At 43.0% G+C, this 18,449-nt stretch overlaps 1 protein-coding gene across 1 annotated transcript; it reads right to left on the reverse strand.

The window, feature by feature from the left end:
* Nucleotides 1-317: 317 nt before the first annotated feature.
* On the reverse strand, nucleotides 318-18,291 carry POLR1D (RNA polymerase I and III subunit D). The gene is made up of 3 exons (XM_072343407.1): nucleotides 18,129-18,291; nucleotides 9,912-9,986; nucleotides 318-1,596 (listed from the first exon to the last, which is right to left on the reverse strand). Exons 1-3 carry the CDS (start codon nucleotides 18,152-18,154, stop codon nucleotides 1,311-1,313), a joined length of 387 nt encoding a protein of 128 aa, XP_072199508.1. The 5' UTR covers nucleotides 18,155-18,291; the 3' UTR covers nucleotides 318-1,310.
* Between the last annotated feature and the right edge of the window lie 158 nt (nucleotides 18,292-18,449).

Genomic DNA, 18,449 nt, shown 5'->3' on the forward strand with positions numbered 1-18,449 from the left:
CAGACACTGTACATCTCCACGCTGGTTTCCTCATTTCCTAATTAAACACAATTCTTCCAAGAGGGACAGGTATGCATAGCAAGACGAGGTATAGATGTGCCTATAGGTGGCACTCTTGCCCTGACACAACACTGAAGGACCACCAAGCATCAGCGCTCCTTTCTGTTAAACAACAGAAGCCCAATTCAGTTAAGAAACTTACTAAAACCATAAATACCACAAAGCACTTTTAATGAACAATTTAAGTTTTATTGTCAACACACTCGAAAACCAAAACCTATGTTCAAAACAAACACACTTCTGAGAACATCAAAATATAAAGTACTTCACACAGAAGTTTATTACTATAACATAAACAGAAACAAAAAGACATAGAATATGCTGATGTGTATTGTACGTGCTCAAAGTCACAAGATTAACAACTGTACTACCAAAAAATTGCCTCAGCGTTTTGGAAAGTGAGTATTTGATTGGTCTTCAATATCTCCTCTGCATTTCTAGTTTTACACATTTACTTGGGAACTTTATAGCGGTGGACAGAGACAAGATAATTTTGTCTTCAAGGTTTGTTTTGAAAGCACCATGACAACAGGCTGTTCAAACTACTTCCTTACACAGGGAAGTCTAAACAGAGACAATTATTGCAGTTATGGCTTTTTAGGGATAACATTTATTATTATTCATGATAGATTTGTGAATATACAACACACAAGATCAGTATTTCCTAGTAGTCCTTCCTAGAAAGCAGCGTTGCTCATTTAAAATCTGTTCTTTTTATACTGTCTAAAGAAACCAAACTCTTATATTCTATATAAAACGTACGTGCTTGGCCAGGCATTGGCCAATTTTCTTTTCTTCTAGATACTGTAAAACTAAATTAACCCAAACAAGCAAAACTTCTCAATTGGTTAAGCAGCAAAGAAGTTCTGCTAACTTCATACAATACAGACTTATGCCTCATTTAATATTTTTTTTCCAAAAGGGTAACAGGATTAAACAAATTGTATCAGACAGTGACACACACATTCCTCTCCATTACCAAGACCCTAAGCTTAGTCAGAAACAAGGAAAGGAGTAGAGGGAAGGGAATGTCTGTTCTCAGAGAACTGAAAGATTTATGCTGCACTTCACTTTTCTCTTAAAGGTCCCGAACAAAAGTTATATAAAGCTACCTCTAGCTACTTCTCACACAAGTAACCTGTTCAAAAATCAATCCTGAACAGCATCTCCTTCTGAAAAAGACCAAAACATCCCTGCAGTCTGATGTCTAATGACTTTCTTGGCTTGTAACAACACATATTCACTTCTCCTCATCGTTTGCTAGATCGCTTTTCATACTTATCCTTTGTGTGCTGGCTCCTGCTTCGGTGCCTAGGAGGAGAGTAGCTGACTCTCCTTCTGGACTGAAAGCTGGGTGTGTATGGGTGAATTCTGTGTTTCTTTGGTTTTTCTTCTTTTCTGCTTTTGTTCGGCTCTGGCTCCTTGCTGACTTCCTTTTGCTCACGTTCTTGGTCTTGTTCTTTCTGAGACGGTAATGTGTTTTTGATGGTATTAATAAGAAATCTTTTGTTTGTACCAGCAAGAGGACATTTCAACCTGTAAAGAAATAATAGAAGCAATCAAAAGACAAGATAAAAGCATCCTGAGACAAAACTGAGAGTTTAACTTCAATAATTTTAAGACACGTTCACATTTTGGCTTTCCTTGCATGCCACCTAGTGTAAGCTCTCAGTACAGAAAGATACGCTCAAGGTTGTCTCCATTCTTCCTTTACCTTATTTCGTAGAATAAAGGTTATTTTACTTCAGTGCAATGAAAATCCACATGATTTTCACAAGGCAGCAGGAAGCAGATGGGGCAATGCTCATGTTTACCACGCTCTTTGTAAGGCGACAATATATTTGTTTGTCAGTGCTTAACTAAACTATTCAGGAAACAAATATTTAAGAACATTCTGAGTCAAATGAGAATGTTTTACAACATTACAATCATTACAATCATTACAACATAATGCTGTCTGTAGTAGATTAAATAAACTGGAATACTTAGAAAGTAAAAAAGAAACAGTTGCATGATTCTTGCACGTAATTTATGAGCTTGTTTTAGTAAACACATACTCTATGCTGCATTTATCCTCTTGGTATCAGTTCTACACTTATTCCCAATTTTTCCTCTCTTAAGAGAATGGAATGAAAACAATACAGCTTTGAATATATGCCTTTGAACGGGGCATTGTATGTACTTCAGATCTGCCTATTAAGCACTACTTGTTCTTGTCCTCAAAGAACTTAGAGCCATTCTAGAAGTATGTATTAAACAACCACATTGTTTAATTTCTGCTATATGTTTCTTGACATTTTGACATCATAGTTTAGAGCCTTGTAGATTTCATCCATATAAATCTACATTATTTTCATAGAGTAAAAAAATGCCTTGGCTTGGAAGGGACCTGAAAGATCAAACACCAAATATGCAAACACCAGCCAACATTCAAGTCCTCTACATGTCTTATGCCAGCATTGAACTGTTGTATCTCAATGCTTCTTACCAGGAAGCTTTCTCTAGGATGCATTCAGGTACAAGCTATTTTACGTTTGCCTCTTTCCTCTTCCTTTTCTTAAAAGCTAATGTATTGATTAAGCACTAACATATATAGCACCAGAATGAGATAGTCTACCCTAAATAAATCCATTTTGCTGAAGTATTTATTTCTTTCTGGCACCAGGAGTGCTGCCTGAGCTATACTAAGAATGAAAACTGATGAGGAACGCAGGAATTCAGGGTCGGTTAAGAGATTCCATTAATTCACTATCACAGTGATAAAAAACAAGCCCCTGGGGTTTCATGGAACAGCAGTAAGTCACGGCACTGAAGAGAAACATCAGTTTCACTGGCCTCAGACTTGAACAAAGCACATTCTGCCATTAAGTCTTGAAAATAAATGAGGTTATGGCACATGAGAAACACTGCACACTCACACTCATAAGTCCAAAACATTTACATATATACATGGCACGCATGTAATGGTGAAAATTCAAAAAGAACTGCATTATTAACTCATTGATGTCCATCACAGCATTTCCAATGGTAAGAAAATTGTAGAGTACTTCTCTAGCACACTCCTGAAAACAAGCCTTTGGCTTGCTGTAGCACTGATCCTGCAGTGCTCAATGTGACAGCTTTGCCCTCTATGTAAATTCTGAAGTACCGGGAAGAAAGCTCAGCCCATGCAAGGTGGATCACAACCTCCTGGCTATGCAACTGTCCCACAGAACAAACTGCAAAAAGCTTCAAATAAGTAAATAAAGACGTTAAAAGAGCATTAAGGTATAAACTCAAACTTGCCTGAAGCAGAACTGTAGGCATGACCATGAATGCACACTACAATCCTAAAGCAATCAAGTTACGCAGACTCAGTTTTGCAGCAAAGCATTCACTCAGTGTTAACAGTTTACTTGCTATATTTACACAAAGAATTCCATCTCCCTCCAAAGACAAGTCTTACATCCCCCTGCATTTCTCTGATATGCAATGATGAAATGGCAACTTCACAGTTTAAGCAAGACAAAGAGACACAAACCATCCTTGCACACATACATCAAGCCTTACTCTCCCTTATGTCTTCAGTCAACTTCTATGCAATAACCATCTTACTTTTCAGCCAATCTATCAAGTTACAGAAAGGGTGGTTAGGTACTGGAATGGGCTCCCCAAGGAGGTGCTTGAATCGCCATCCCTGGATGTGTTTAAGAGCCGTTTGGATGTGGTACTCAGGGATATGATTTAGCAGAGGTTTGTTGTTGTAGTATTGTTTTGTGGTTGTTGTTTAAGAGATAGGCTACTGGTTAGGCTGCGGTTGGACTTGATGATCTTCAAGGTCTTTTCCAACCTGAGTAATTCTATGATTCTATGAAGTTTAGCACAGTAGTTCAGTGCACAAGTGTACATTATGGCTTCTACTCAGTAAAACTCACTAACACTGCTTAAGATGCTGAAGTACACTGCCTGCCTCTCCTCTGCTGTGTAACTGAACATGTCAAACAGGCTTGGCACAGTCAGCCTCGGTATACAGAGTACATCAGATCTTTCAAGGAAACAGACTTTTTAAATGCATAAACTTAGAAAAACATTTTTGCCACTTCCAAAATTGCCACGGAAAATACAGTATTTAACAGAATAATGACTGAAGGCACAAGAAACAGCTAGAGGTTGTTTTACTAGAGGAGTCTGCTAAAGCAAGTAATCTAGACTGCTGTCCTTTCACAGGGGATCTCACAAAAGAGGCTGCCTGGAAGCACACTGCAAACTCTTATATATGGTCTTGGCAGCCAGATGCAGCTGGCAGGACTTTGCATGGGAACCTGTGCTCTGACCATTAATACTTTAACACACGCCCATCTGTACCTCATTTCTCCACCTCCTTATAGCCACATGAAAAAGATGCTGTAGAATCACATTGCAGTGTTTCTGTATAATGACCCAACACCCATTCAAAGACCAGATGCAACACCGTGTATCTCTGTTCCTATGCCCTCAAATCTTTCTTATCCTTATTATTTCACATTCTGCAATGTTTCTGGCCAACTGATTTGGTATTGGCCACAAAGCTATATATAGGTATGAAACTAATCTCTTTGCAAGAAAGAGGGCTAAAGATAATTTAATGCTTCCAACATTTATCTATTTCTTACAATTTCATCCGCTCTGACAATGCAGAGCTGAATAAGTCATCCCAAAATATCCTGTTTTCCATATCTTATTTTAGGAAGCCAGTTCAGCCTTAGTTCACTTGGTACCAGGCTCCTTCAAGAACAGACCCATACACCAGAAGACAATAAAAAATAATTAGAGTCTCTAGAATGTGTCCCCACAGTCACTTTTGCAGCATTTTAACTGACATTCTCAAAGCAGAAAAAGCCCTTAAAGTGAAACCTAACTCCACTGCTATAAGGAAGCTTATGAATTACATACATAGGATTGACAGAATCTTTAAGGAAAGCTGAGCTTCTTGCTTGATTCTACCCAAAAACACATGATGCAAATCCCCAAATATAGCTTTACTCCATCTGTGTCAATCACCCTCTGATGAATCAAGAATACCAGTGTGCATTAGCACAGGCTGGGAGCTGACCTGCTGGAGTGGAGCTCTATAGAGAAGTACATTGGTGTTCTGCTGGGGAGCAGGATGGCCATGAGCCAGCAGTTTGCTGTGTGGCCAAGGCCAATAGGATCTTGCAGTGCCTTACAAAGAGCATGGCAAGCAGATGCAGGGAGGCTATTCTCCTCCTCTACAATGCCCTGATAAGGCCACATCTGGAGTGCTGTGTCCAGATCTGGACTCCCCAGTTCAAAACAGAAAACTTCTAGAGAGACACCAGTGGACTGCCACAAAGAAGATTTGAGCCTGGAGCATCTCCCATATGAGGAAAGGCTGAGATACCTGGGGCAGTTCAGCATGGAGAAGATAAGGCTGAAAAAGTATCTCATCAGTGCTTATCAATATTAAAGGACTGGAGTTAAATGGATGGGGCCAGGCTCTTTTCAGTGGTGTGCAGTGACATAAGAGGAAATGGGCAGAGACTGGAACACAAGAAACTCCATATGAACAAGAGAAATAACTTCTTTACTTTGACGGCAACAGAGCAGAGGAATAAGCTGCAGAGAGCCTGTGGAGTCTCCTACCTTGGAAATACTCAAAATCCACCTGGAAGCTTTCCTGTGCAATCCACTCTTGGGAACCTGCTTTAGCAGAGGGTTGGACTAGTGGATCTCCAAAGGTCCCTTCCAACCTCTACGACTCTGTGATACATTTATGTGTTTCCAGTGTTCCAACTCTATTTGTCCCTAACTTCCCATTTTGGATCCAGTTGGTCCTTCAAGTGTTAACTTCCAGACAGTAGTTCTAATGTCTTTTCTCATCTCAGAAATCACATAATCCTAGTAGTGTCACAGAAAGTTAAGTTACCTACTCTTCTTTTTCCTCAATTTTTCCATGATGAAGACATCTTCAGAAGATGATCCTCCCTTCCCCTACACATTTTATCTCCTGTAATTAGGTCCACTTATGTTTGAATCAGACACATCAGCAGCAGGTTCTACAACATAGAACCACCGCTTGCAACACCGGAGGCCCGGGTTCGAATCCCCACTGTGGCGCAAGTGGTAGAACTGCCGCTCTGCTACACTAGAGGGCTCGAATCCCGGGGGTTGGACTCGATGATCTCTAAGGTCCCTTCCAACTCGCACGATACTATGATACTATGATACTATGAACATCACAAGAATCAAAAAGAATCAGTGGCCAGAAAGCACATACGAATGAATGACTGGATGAACCAGAAATACCGTAGTGCTAGGAGAAAGAATCTTCAGAACATCCAAGGAACAAGTCAGTGCTCAAGAGTCAGTAATGCAAAAAACTACAAACTATGTTTAATATTTCTTGAACAAATCTGTCATGGACCTACACAATCTTAAATAAAGTGTGGAGGTCAATCAGCTAGATCTCTTAACCAAGAGCTCATGCAGCCCATGCTAACAGCTGCTCCATGTTGCAGTGGTTTAAGGCCAGCAGATACCCTAGCATCAGCACACTGCCCTCTCACCTCCTCTCCTCAACAGGACAGCAGGAGTAAACATGACAAAAAAAGCTCACAGGTTCAGATAAGGACACTCAGCAATTACAGTCATGGGTAAAATAGACTCTGCAAAGGAAATTAATTTATTGGCAATCAATAACGAACAAGAGCAGTGAGAACTAAAAGGAAACTACAAACACCTTCCTCCCATCCATCCACCTTCCTACATCCTCCCACCAAAAAGCATGGGGGAATGGGGTAGCAGTCAGTCCCCAATGCTCGCCTCTGCTGCTCCTTCATAGTCACTTTGCCTCCACTCCAAGTAGGGTCCCTTCTGCAGGATGCCATCCTTCTGATCTTGCATAGGCTTCCCATAGGTTGCAGCTCTTCCAACGCAGCTCCAACATGGCTCTATACCACAGGGCCTATCATTTCAGGCACATACTACTTCAGCACAGCAGATTCCTTGGAACTTCTCCACTGACACCGGGCAGCTGCTGAGCTCTGCTCTCAGAGGCCACTCTCAGAGTCCTCTCACCTCACTCCAGCAAAATCTTGCCATGCAAACCCAATATACACATCCACAAGTCTCATATAACTCTTATTCATAAAGCTTTTGCTTGGTGTGTCTGTCTCCTTGTTGGGACAAGCCTTCCCTCTAACAGCACCTGAATCATATAGGTTGCAGCATCTGCCCACACTATCCACAGAAAACTTGTGAGCAATCTCTGTGAATTACTGTGACCAGTAATGGAGCAGTTGCATAGACCTGAAAGCAGTCCCAAAGCAGTGTTCAGAGCCTTGCTGGCTAAGGTTTTCCTGCCAGCAACACCCACCAGGAGACTCATCTCCTTTGTAATGGTACGTACAACAGAGTTTTCTGTGAACAGCACCTTGACACACCTCTTTAATAACTAATTCCTGTCAAATACCACTGACATATTTCCTCGTATCCAAGAACTGCTGGTGAGCAACGTAAACTGGAATCTGTGAAGTATGAGCAGTAGCTGCATCTCCTCATCCAAAGAAAGATGGCAAAACCAATCTTCTTTTCATAGGTCCAGTTACTTGATGGTGTTATGGCAGATCTTCCCAGGGGTTCTACATTGCTCCTCCAAGACTCCCGTGACAAAACGCTGAGGTAATCCCACAGCTCTTTGTGTGTGCACCACACCTGTAAGCATTTTGAGTTTGGCAAGGAAGGGAGGATTCGTGTTCGACCCATGAGTACTGTGCTTTAAGGAAGTTGGTGATGACCTCATCTGTTTGCTTCTACCAGTTTATGCTTTCCTAGATTCAGTCTTTTAACATTTCTTTTCATGAACTAAATTTTTTGTTCACTTCATTCAGCATCCACAAAACTCAAAACAGCAGCTATATTCTTTTCAGTAATTTACAGTTGCAAGAGTATACATCAGCACTGGATGTAATCTCTGAAGCCCTATGGGATTTACTGTTTAATGTTGTTTACATCTAATAGCATTTTGCTGCATTAAAACACTCAGCTTTGTACAGTCTCCAGGGATATTTCTCTCTTTGAGAGAACTGTCATATACAAAAATATCACCTGTCAGTGCAGAATATCCTGAGCTGCAGGCTGTTAGAAGCTGGGACTGTAAACTGAGGATGTACTGCTATTTTCACATACCATTCTTACCCCATTTCCTAGACCCTAACTATTGGTCACTGATGGAGACAGGGCACTGCAGAGATGGATCCCTTGTTTGAGTCAGTATAGTACAGCTATTATGTTTCTCCACAGTTAAAACGATCCTTACTTCAACGATCTCAGTTCAGCTTATCACTGTGCCAAACCTCATGTCAATAGCTCTTCTCTTCCTTAACCATTCTTGGCAATCCTCTTCTCCTACATTTTGAGCACAACTCTGGCCCAACCAGCTGCTATTCCAAAGAATGGGTCACCCTCTGCTATGCCTCTGGGCATCAGCTGTTTGTAAACCACATGTTAACCCCCTTTGCCAGTAACCATAGACAGCTGAGTGGGACCTTTGCTCTCACACAGACAAGGAATAAGAAATGGCCAGGAGTAGAGGCCCATGCACACTCCTGGAAGATATTCCAGTCTGCACAAATGGTACCAAAGTCAGAGAGGGAAGCCAGAGTATCTTTCAGAAGCCTTCCACACTTGGAATTAGCTTGCAAATGTTTGGTTGCATACAACACTTCACAGGGCTAATTATCTGCACAGGTTTACCTGGTGAATTGGCAAGGCTCACAGAGGACAAGCAGGCTGCATTAGTAAAACTGTAACCACTCTGGAGGATTAAATCATTTTAATTATTCTCATATAAAGGGTATAAATTGCATCCCTAGCAGAAATATTGGGTAAAAATTACACACATGCACAAAACATTTGTCTAGAGAACATAAAGGGTTGTCTTTTTTTGAGCAAGACAACTTTCATCTCTTCAGAGCCGCTAAAACAAACATAGCTAAGAAATCAGCTGAGAACTTCATAAACAGCACAGGCTTATCTTGTAGAGGAAGCCAGACCTTATCTACAAATGAGTTTACCACCATCAATTGGTGTACTGCTTGTGTGAACATCCCTAGATCCAATAGCCTTTTATCGAAGTTATATATGTTACTTTAAGATAAATTACTCTTTTCACCATGTTATTTTTTCTTTAACTGCAATTATATTCATTAGATTCCATTATAATCTACCTGTAAAACCTGAAATATTGCGCTGAAGATCTACCATCGTATTTCACATCAGATTTAAATACTGATACCTTCTTCCTCACTTGCTAGACAATTTAGCCTCTGCATTATAGAGCTTTTTCAGTATAAAAAGTCTCCTTCCAAAAGACAGGTTATAGATTTTGTTTAGCTGAAATTGATACGTGGATTCTCTACTAGAGGATAATTTATTATTTTTTATTGTTTTGTTGGCTAAGGTTTCTTTCCTGTGCTATCATTTTTTTTAATTTAAGCAGGATCCAACCAAGTAACATATGGCCAGTATGAGAGTACATATATATTGATATATTTATAAAGACTCAGAGTTCTGACCTAAACTTCACAACGTAATTCAATCTACAGTAGTAAGGAAATACCACTCAGGATGCAACATCCAGCTTTCCAATTACTTTGCCTTCAACACATTCAGCTAAGCAATTTTATGCTGGCAGAATTTTCCTCTGCTTCTTTATTATCTGAGCTCTAATTTTGCCCAGACAAATTAATACCTGGGTGAAGAAAAGAAAATATTTAAACATGATGCAAATTAAAACATAAAGACTTCTGTCACCCATTAAATACAACATTTATTTTGGCATCAGTCATTCACTTCCTTTTGGCACAACTTACCAGCCCATTGCTCCCATTGTTTCAGCCCTGGTTCTCCCACGTTTTGCCTCCTTCAGTAACTCTTCCACAGCCTTCCTAAACATGAGGAGAGGAAAAGTGTTACAACTTGAGGAAAATAAGAACTTATTACTTCGTGTGCTTATGTGAATAAAGGGGGAAAGCTTTTTGTTTGATTTGTTACAGGGAAGAAAGAGGAACCGTTGCAAACACAACAACTGCAATACTGATTTCCAACAGAAGAGTAGAAATAAAGTGCATGGAACTGGTACACTACTCTAAAAAGCACAGCCCACAAAGGTTTTTGGGAACACTCTCTCCTGCTGTCACTTTGGCCCTTCCTCAAGTCCTTCAACCATAGCAGATCTATTTTGAACACAATTAGACAATACCAGCAAAATACCAAGCAGCCAGCTGACTATTTCTATCACTATATCCACAAGTTGTTAAAGTCTACCAGTTCTGATTCAACGGTAAAAGAAAGGAGCTCATCTCTGTTCTTATGAACAGCTTCCATTCAAAAAGGACTTCACATTACCAGGATCTTCAGGAACAAACCAACCAGATGAACACAAAAGCAATTAAATAACCATGCTTACTTAAAAACTCACTGGAGAATGCAGCTTATGCAAATTGTAGTTAATTCCTACAGTGTCAATCTTTTCAGTTCTCTTTTCACATTAATTTCACTTTCAAATAAAACTTTAATAACTGCTCAACAGTACGTGGTTGAAGTTAATGGGAAAGCCAATTAGGAAATAAAGTGAGTCATTTATTTCATAAATTGGATGCATAAGCTAACAATTAGGTTAGTTAACTGCAAGCAACTATAGATGTCACCCAGTAAGAATACTGTGAGAGACCGTGTCAAAGGCTTTGCTGAAGTCTAGGTAGACTACGTCAACTGTCTTTCCCTTGTCCACCAGTCTGGTAACCCAGTCGTAGAAGGAGATGAAGTTGGTCAAGCATGACCTGCCCTTCATGCTGGCTGGGCCTGATCTCCTGGATGCCACATACCTGCCATGTGATCTCACCCAAGATGATCTGTTCCATGACTTTCCCTGGTACCGAGGTCAGGCTGACAGACTGAACCCTGGATCCTCCTTACGGCCCTCCTTGTAGATGAGAGTCCCATGGGCAAGCCTCCAATCCTCTGGGACCTCTCCAGATAGCCAGTAACGCTGACAGGTGGCAGGCAATGCTTGGCAATCACCCCCACTAACTTCCTCAGCACCCTAGGATGGAGCTCATCAAGTCCCATGGACTTGTGACAGTCCAGATGAAGGAGGAGCTCTTTAACTGTCTCCACCTGAATCACCAGGGGTTTATTCTGCATAGGATCCCAGACTTCCAGATCAGGGAGTTAAGTGCCCTGAGGATAACTGATCTGCCTATTAAAGGCAGATGTAAAGAAGATGTTGTGGAGCCCAGCCCTCTCCTTATCCTCAGTGATCACCTTACCTGATGCATCAAGCGTCCTTATCAGGTCAAAGTCGGCCCTCTGGAAGTTCAAAGAGAGCAGTTTTGGTAGTCACCCTTCTGACATCTCCAAGAACAGAGAATTCCACATTTTAGTGGTTGCTCTGCCCAAGACATTCCCCAACCTTCACATCACTCACCAGTCCTTCACTGTTAGTGAAGAACAGGTCTAGCAGGGCACCACCCCGGTAGGCTCTCGTACCAGCTGCATAAGGAAGCTATCTTCAGCACACTCTAGGGATTGCTTTCTATGCACTGTATTATATTGCCAACAGACATCAGGGAAGTTGAAATCTCCAAAGAGAATAAGTGGTGGCGATGGCATGACTTTGGAAAGCTGCCCACAGAATGCCTCAACCATCTCTTCATCCTGATTAGGTGGTCTATAACAGAGCCCCACCAGGATGCTGCCCCTGCAGGCCTTCCCCTTGATCCTTACCCACAGACACTCGACTTTATCATTCCCAACCCCAAGCTCTTCATGAGGACTGGCTGCTGACATTTTATATGCACACATATGTTTTCTTCTGTATTGCTTTTGGGCATGTTTTGCTTTTTCCTGGTAAGAGGAAACAAACTGGTGCTAAACGGGTACAGTATAACATGCACCAAAGTACAGCCACTCTTTGTATAGCTGCCTGCAGTTCTGCATGGGCAAATTTTATACTTACAGTAATCAGTCACTGAGGTACTTCCTGACTTCAGAGCAATTTACAGCAAGTACCGTTTTAACTGAAGACTTCTAAACGAACTTCTGGAATCAGCCATTGATCCTCAAAGAGCAAGGGAATAATCCTTGGTCAACCTATCTGTCTGAATAGAGTCCTTCATTTCAAGGAGAAGCAATTCCATCCAGAAAAAGAGACCTATGCCAGGCAGATACTCACAGACTACAAGTTGCATTTGAAATGTTTGCAGAATAAAGAGCCCATGGGAACAACAGCAGGGAAACGCACCAAAAACTGCTGCGTTATTTGTCCATTCACTCATCTATTAACGGCACATTGGCTTAAGGTCTCTCATAGAAGTGCCTCCAAGGTTATCAGTATGATCTGAGCAGCAGCTGTGCTTGGGGTACTTCAAGTCCCTTTTTAAGCACATATTTCCCTGCAATGACATTCAGCACATCTGCTCATTCACAGAAATGGAGTATCAGCACAGTAAGCTGTTGTGTCAGAGTCATGCATACCTAGATGCAGCAGTGCCCTCTCAACCCAGCCAGGTGCAGCTGCATTCCCAGGTGAGAGCAGAGGGATGTGTGGCACGGCAATGCCCCAGTACTGCAAGGAGTGTAAGAAACGTGGGCTCAGCCACCAAAACGTAGCAGATGTCACACACTTTGTGAAGTCGAGGCAAGAGGTATTTTTCCTCTCCAGACTTAGAAGTTACTACCTGGGCAGCATGAACTAGTTCAGACAGAGCACAGCAGGAGCATGCAGCCTCCACAAACCTGTCCTGAGCCTTCAAACAGAAGCACCAGACAAAGGGAAGGAAAGAGGGGAAAAAAAGTCCTCCCCACCGTTACTGCTGTGGCTGCCAGATTTTGTGACTGTAAGAAATCCATATAACAGTCAGATTAAAAGCCGCTATATCTGCCACTGTTTTATTTAAAAAATCATAAACCAAAGCATTTCGGCCATGAAACACTAATAAAACACACATCAATATTGTAAACAGCTTCAGTTCAGCTTCAGTGCAAACATCAGGATAAATTAATACGGTGATATCAATTCTATTAACTTGGGTAGGAATTACAAGCCATAAACGATGAGATATTATTTTGCAATGTTTATATCACTGATCAGACTGACTTGGCATCTGCCTTAGCAGCCTTGAGTCAACATCTTCAGCTCCAAACTGAATTTATGCCATAATACTGTCTTTTACTATTATTGTTATGCTTAATCACTGCATCTTCACAAAGACCTTCTGACGTGCACAGACCAAGGGAAAAAAACACTCAGATCATCTTTGAAATGATGTGTTTCCACTCACTGGACCCACATTCTCCACATAAGTAAGTTAAAAGCTATGCAAACAGGGATTTTACTTTGCTTTTAAAGGCCTCTTGGGACTCAGCATTCCTCCCTGTCTTCATTTTTACAGTTTGGTTACAACTCAAGTATTCCTGTAGCCAGCAGATTCAGTTCCAAGAAGAGCAACATAAACAAAGGGAAAACAGCACACAGCTTTCACATGAGAAGAACCCAAAGAGATGGAAATCATGAGTGGAAAATGAAGAGCAGGGGCATATTTAAGAGCACAGTAATCACTCTGGCACCTTTCATAGCAAGGATAGCAAGCACTACTTTGAACTCATGGCAGCTCTTCTTGAGCAATCACGTTTTGCTAAACAATACAGTAACATGAGAGTGTAGGTGTACAGATGCTTTCTATCTTCATGAGTATTGTCCAAGACCTATTTACATTTCTGAAGGATGAGATTTTGTCATCTATATTCCAAGGCCACAGGCAAAACTTCTACCTTATAAACTCTATCAACTTGCATTATAAAACGCACATGTCCTAAGAATGGGAGAATGTTAAGCTCCAAAGTCAGGCAAAATCACATCTGCTCTCTATTTCATAAACTGAAATATGGATAGCAAACAAGTACATGAGATACAGCTACAGGCAATGAAAACACCACGTAACTAGAGACCATCAAATGCTTTTAATTATAGACAAAACTGTTAGGGGAAAATAAATCATGCTGGGTCCGGCAGCCTGGGAGAGCCTTACAGCTCTGTGCCCCAAGTCCAACTTTCAGCAAAGCTGAAAATCCATAGCCAGCAGGCACACACATACACAACAGGCATGTGGGACCCCCTCTCACTGCACTAGTTGCCACCCAATGGCATAGTGTCACCCATTCCAGCCTCCCCAGGTGCTAGAGCAACCTGACAGCTCTTGGTCCCAGCCCAGCTGCAGGGACCACAGACACAAGGTCCCTCTGACACCCAGGTACTGCACTCACAGGCCCACAGAACAGAGCCCTCACCCAGGAAAGAGCTGGAAAGGAATTTCAGGCAGGACAGTCCATGCTGGTCAGGCATGGGGCATGGCCAGACACATGTAACTACCAGCAGCCTGCTCGCAGGTGACCACTCCTTTTTATTCCCTTACTCATTTATTTTTCCACTCCTGCCCTCCCTGAATCACCTACATCAACCCCTTTCCCCACCTTTGCTTTCCCCCTAAACATCCCATAATAAGCCTTGAGCAACCTTGAAATGCTCCTCCTCAACATCTCACATGTCCCATATTTCAGGCAGCAACATCTTTCAGTCCCAAAGGTGCTGCAGCACTGAGTCACTGCAATAGGACACAAGGATGGAGGTGCTCATCCCTCCAGTCCTGGCCTTGGGCTGCCCTAGGCCTCAGTGGGTTGGTGGCACCACGGATGGGGGAGCTGGAGTAAGGTGGTGTGTAGGGCCTCCTGCTGCCCTTATACCTCCGCAAGCACAAAAGTTCACTAGTCCTGCCATTGCCATTCATGTAATCATCTTATTATTCAAGATCTCAAAGAACTGCAATGGTAAAGCATTTATTGGAATTGGGATGCCAGAAAAGAAACCTAAGCCAGAACACTCAGAGCAAGGATAAATTAAGGCACAAATACACCCCAAAATTCTCAATGTGGAGCATCTTTGCCTTTGAACATACATGGGGCATGCTGACATACTCATCCTTCGTAGATCAAGATTGTAGCTTATTTAAATATTCTATTTGTCAGTCTCATAAGTGCTATTTTCAGGACATTTCCATGCTGATATTCTCAGCAGCTCAAGTAGTGAAGATACCACTCAATCTGAAATGATATCAGCTTGCAGACCAATTTTTGCCACGGGAGATAGGGCAAAAATGGGAAATAATGACCTAATTACGACATTTCTATTTTTACTGTTAAAAACAATAGCAAGAAATGTCAATTAATTTTACCAAGGTGCAAAGGTTACTTGTTAAGGGGTGCAAATGGGACATCTGTGCAGCAAAATAGTAGGCTATGAATTCTCAACTCAACAAGAGGCTTCTTGTTACTAAACTCAGTAATGGTCTTGGAATTTAGAACAGTATCCCCTTTAGGAAACACTTACTTCTGAGATGATGCTCCAAGAAGGCTTGGTAGGCAATTCTAATAAGATTCTGAAATATTTATAGCTAATGAGAGATAGACATGACTATAAAACAATTTGGATCCATGGTAATATAAAATCTCTTCCTTTACACTGTCAGAGAAGCCTCATTTTCTTTCCTGTGCTTCCAACAAAGACACAAAGCACAAAGACCATTTAGAAAGGTATGTGGGGGGGAAGAGGTGGGGATATTTAGTAGAAATTAAGTAGCAAAAGCAAGTACACATGCTTATAGCAGAAACAAACAGCTCCTGGTAGCTGATCCATAAGGGCTTTCTTTACAGTACTGTCTATTGGGTTGTATACCTTAACATCATCATTACACACCAACAGGATTTATCCCACAATTTCCTTAGGATCACAAGATATCTCTGGCTTACAGTCTGGATCTGCACTGACATACCAGAGGAAAAAACACCAGCTTATGCTTCCAAAACACCAGCTTATGCTTATGCTTATTGGGTGAAATGGGAAATAACTCAGTAAAATGCAGTGAACAGTAATATTTTACTGCTTTTAAGACTATTACTTCTTTTTTAGATCCATTCTATGCAACAGTTGCACAGTAACCTGCAGGTCAGCATTCCCCTTCCACAGAGACTCCCACAGAGACTCCCACTTCTACTGACGTGAAGAAAGCATCAGACGCAAGATGGAGCATGAGTTAGACATGGAAAAACAGGGCAGTAGGGACAGAACAGGGCAAGTTGGATGAAGACTCTTCCTAAACAACTACAGATAAGTAGCACAGTCTGCTTCTCTTTGCAGATCCCAGTCTGGAATGCTAAGAAACAAAAGTTACTTCAGACCTGAAAAAACACACACAAATAGTTACAGTTACCCCACCATTCTGTCCTCATTTTCTACCACGGTACCTTGGAATGAACAGTGGGCCCCAGAGCAGTCTGAAGCAGGATGGAATTCCAAAAGGGGCTCTTAGAATAGAGGGCAGCATATTTTAAACACTGTGTGGAGACACAAGTTCCTGCCACAGTGGTACCAGAAGACAGGCAGAACAGAGGGAGTCAAAGAATCACGGAATGGTTTGGGTTAAAAGAGACCTCTAACCCCATGCAGTTCAACCTACCTACCAAGGGCTCGCTGCCACCCATCAGCTCAGGGCACCCAGCGGGCATCCAGCCTGGCCTCCAGCACCTCCAGGGATGGGGGACCCACAGTTCCTCTGGACAGCCTGTGCCAGTGACGCACCACCCCCTGAGTAAAGAATTTCCTCCTAATATCTGACCTAAGACTTCTCTCTTCTAGTTTAAAACTGCTCCCCGTTTTCCTACCACTACCTGTGTAAAAAGTTTAGTCTCCCTCCTGCTTATAAGCTCCCTTTAAGAACTGGAAGCACATGGAGTGGCACTAACAAAAACAGCATTCATGTCTATATAGAAAGAAGCTTTAATAATTAAACTGATGATCTGAATGAGGAAGTGCCCTACCAAGAATTAAAAGCTTCTTGGAAAGCATTACGTTCTCTAACCCCCCCACCATCCCAGCGACATCACATGTATCTCATTTCAAAGACATGTTAGATCTAAGCTGAAAGAAGTGACTTAACAGAGAATCACTTCCATTGGAAGGGATCCCTTAAGGTCACCTGCCCCAACCCCCCTGAAATAAACAGGGACATCCAGAGCTAGATCAGGTTGCACAGGGCCCTGTCAAGCCTGGCCTTGAGAGCTTTCAGGGACAGAGCATCCACCACCTCCCAGGGCAACCTGTGCCAGTGCCTCACCACACTGATTGTAGACTGGATATAAGGAAGAAGTTCTATGTCTCTACTCTTTTGCTTTGAAACCATATCCCCCTGTCCTATACTCTGTTAAAGCATCTGTCCCCTTCTTTCTTATTGACCCCCTTCATATACTGAAAGGCCATTCTCAGGTCTTCCTGGAGCCTTCTCTTCTCCAGGCTGAACAGCCCCAGCTCTCTCAGCCTGCCCTTGTAGGGAGGCATTCCATCCCCTGGGTCATCCTGTGGCCCTCCTCTGAATGTGCTCCAACAGCTCCATGTCTCTCCAGTACTTCAGGTGAGGCCTCACCAGCACAGAGCAAAGGGGCAGGATCACTCACACACACACAGCTGGCCATGCTGCTTTGGAGGCAGCACAGGTTGGCCTTCTAGATCACCAAGGCACATTGCTACTCACGTCCAGCTTGTGATCCAGCAGTACCCCCAAGTGCTTTTTAGCAGGCCTTCCCATCAGCACGCTCAAATACATTTCTTAAAGGTTATGAGACAGAACCACGGGATTCCCAGCCATCACTTGGCTGTAACAGTTCCATGCAGCTGCTTGCAAAAAGTTCAACCTCTATGCGTTAACCAAATAACTTTAACCACCCATTTATAAGACTTTTTACTCCCACCAATAAATATCATTGCAAGAACGCTAACTGTAACACCGCACGGTCCGCATTACGCAGAGATGTACGCTATCGCCTAGCGAGAGGCTGAGGGCTCCGAGCCGAGCGCAGGCCGCACCCACCAGGCCCTGCAGGCCAGGAGCCGACACAGGGCCGGACCCAAGGCCCCACTGGGCCCAGAGGCGCAGCCCAGAGCGAAGGAGAAACCGCAGCACAGTACGGCCGCCGCTCACCTCTCCAGCTCCAGATCTTCCTCCATGGCAGACTACAAGCCGGCTCGTCACGCTGATACCGACGCCATAGCCGCTCTCAACCCAGCTCCTCAAGGCGGAGCGAGCAGGCGCAGACAGCAGTTGGGATCCGGCGGGGAGGGGGCGGGGCCGGGCGGGGCGGGGAGAGACCCCTGGCGGCAGCGCTCCCCGCCCCGCCCCGCCCGGCCCGCCCCGCCGCGGGTTGCGCTCGGGTGGGCGGAGGGGCGCTCCCGGCCCGGGGCTGCGGTGCGTCCCGCCTCGGCCGCGCTGCCATAGGCTGAGCTGTCCCCGCGCCCGGCCCCG

This window comes from Excalfactoria chinensis, chromosome 1 (genome assembly GCF_039878825.1).
Source record: "Excalfactoria chinensis isolate bCotChi1 chromosome 1, bCotChi1.hap2, whole genome shotgun sequence".
NCBI classification, from domain to species: domain Eukaryota; kingdom Metazoa; phylum Chordata; class Aves; order Galliformes; family Phasianidae; genus Excalfactoria; species Excalfactoria chinensis.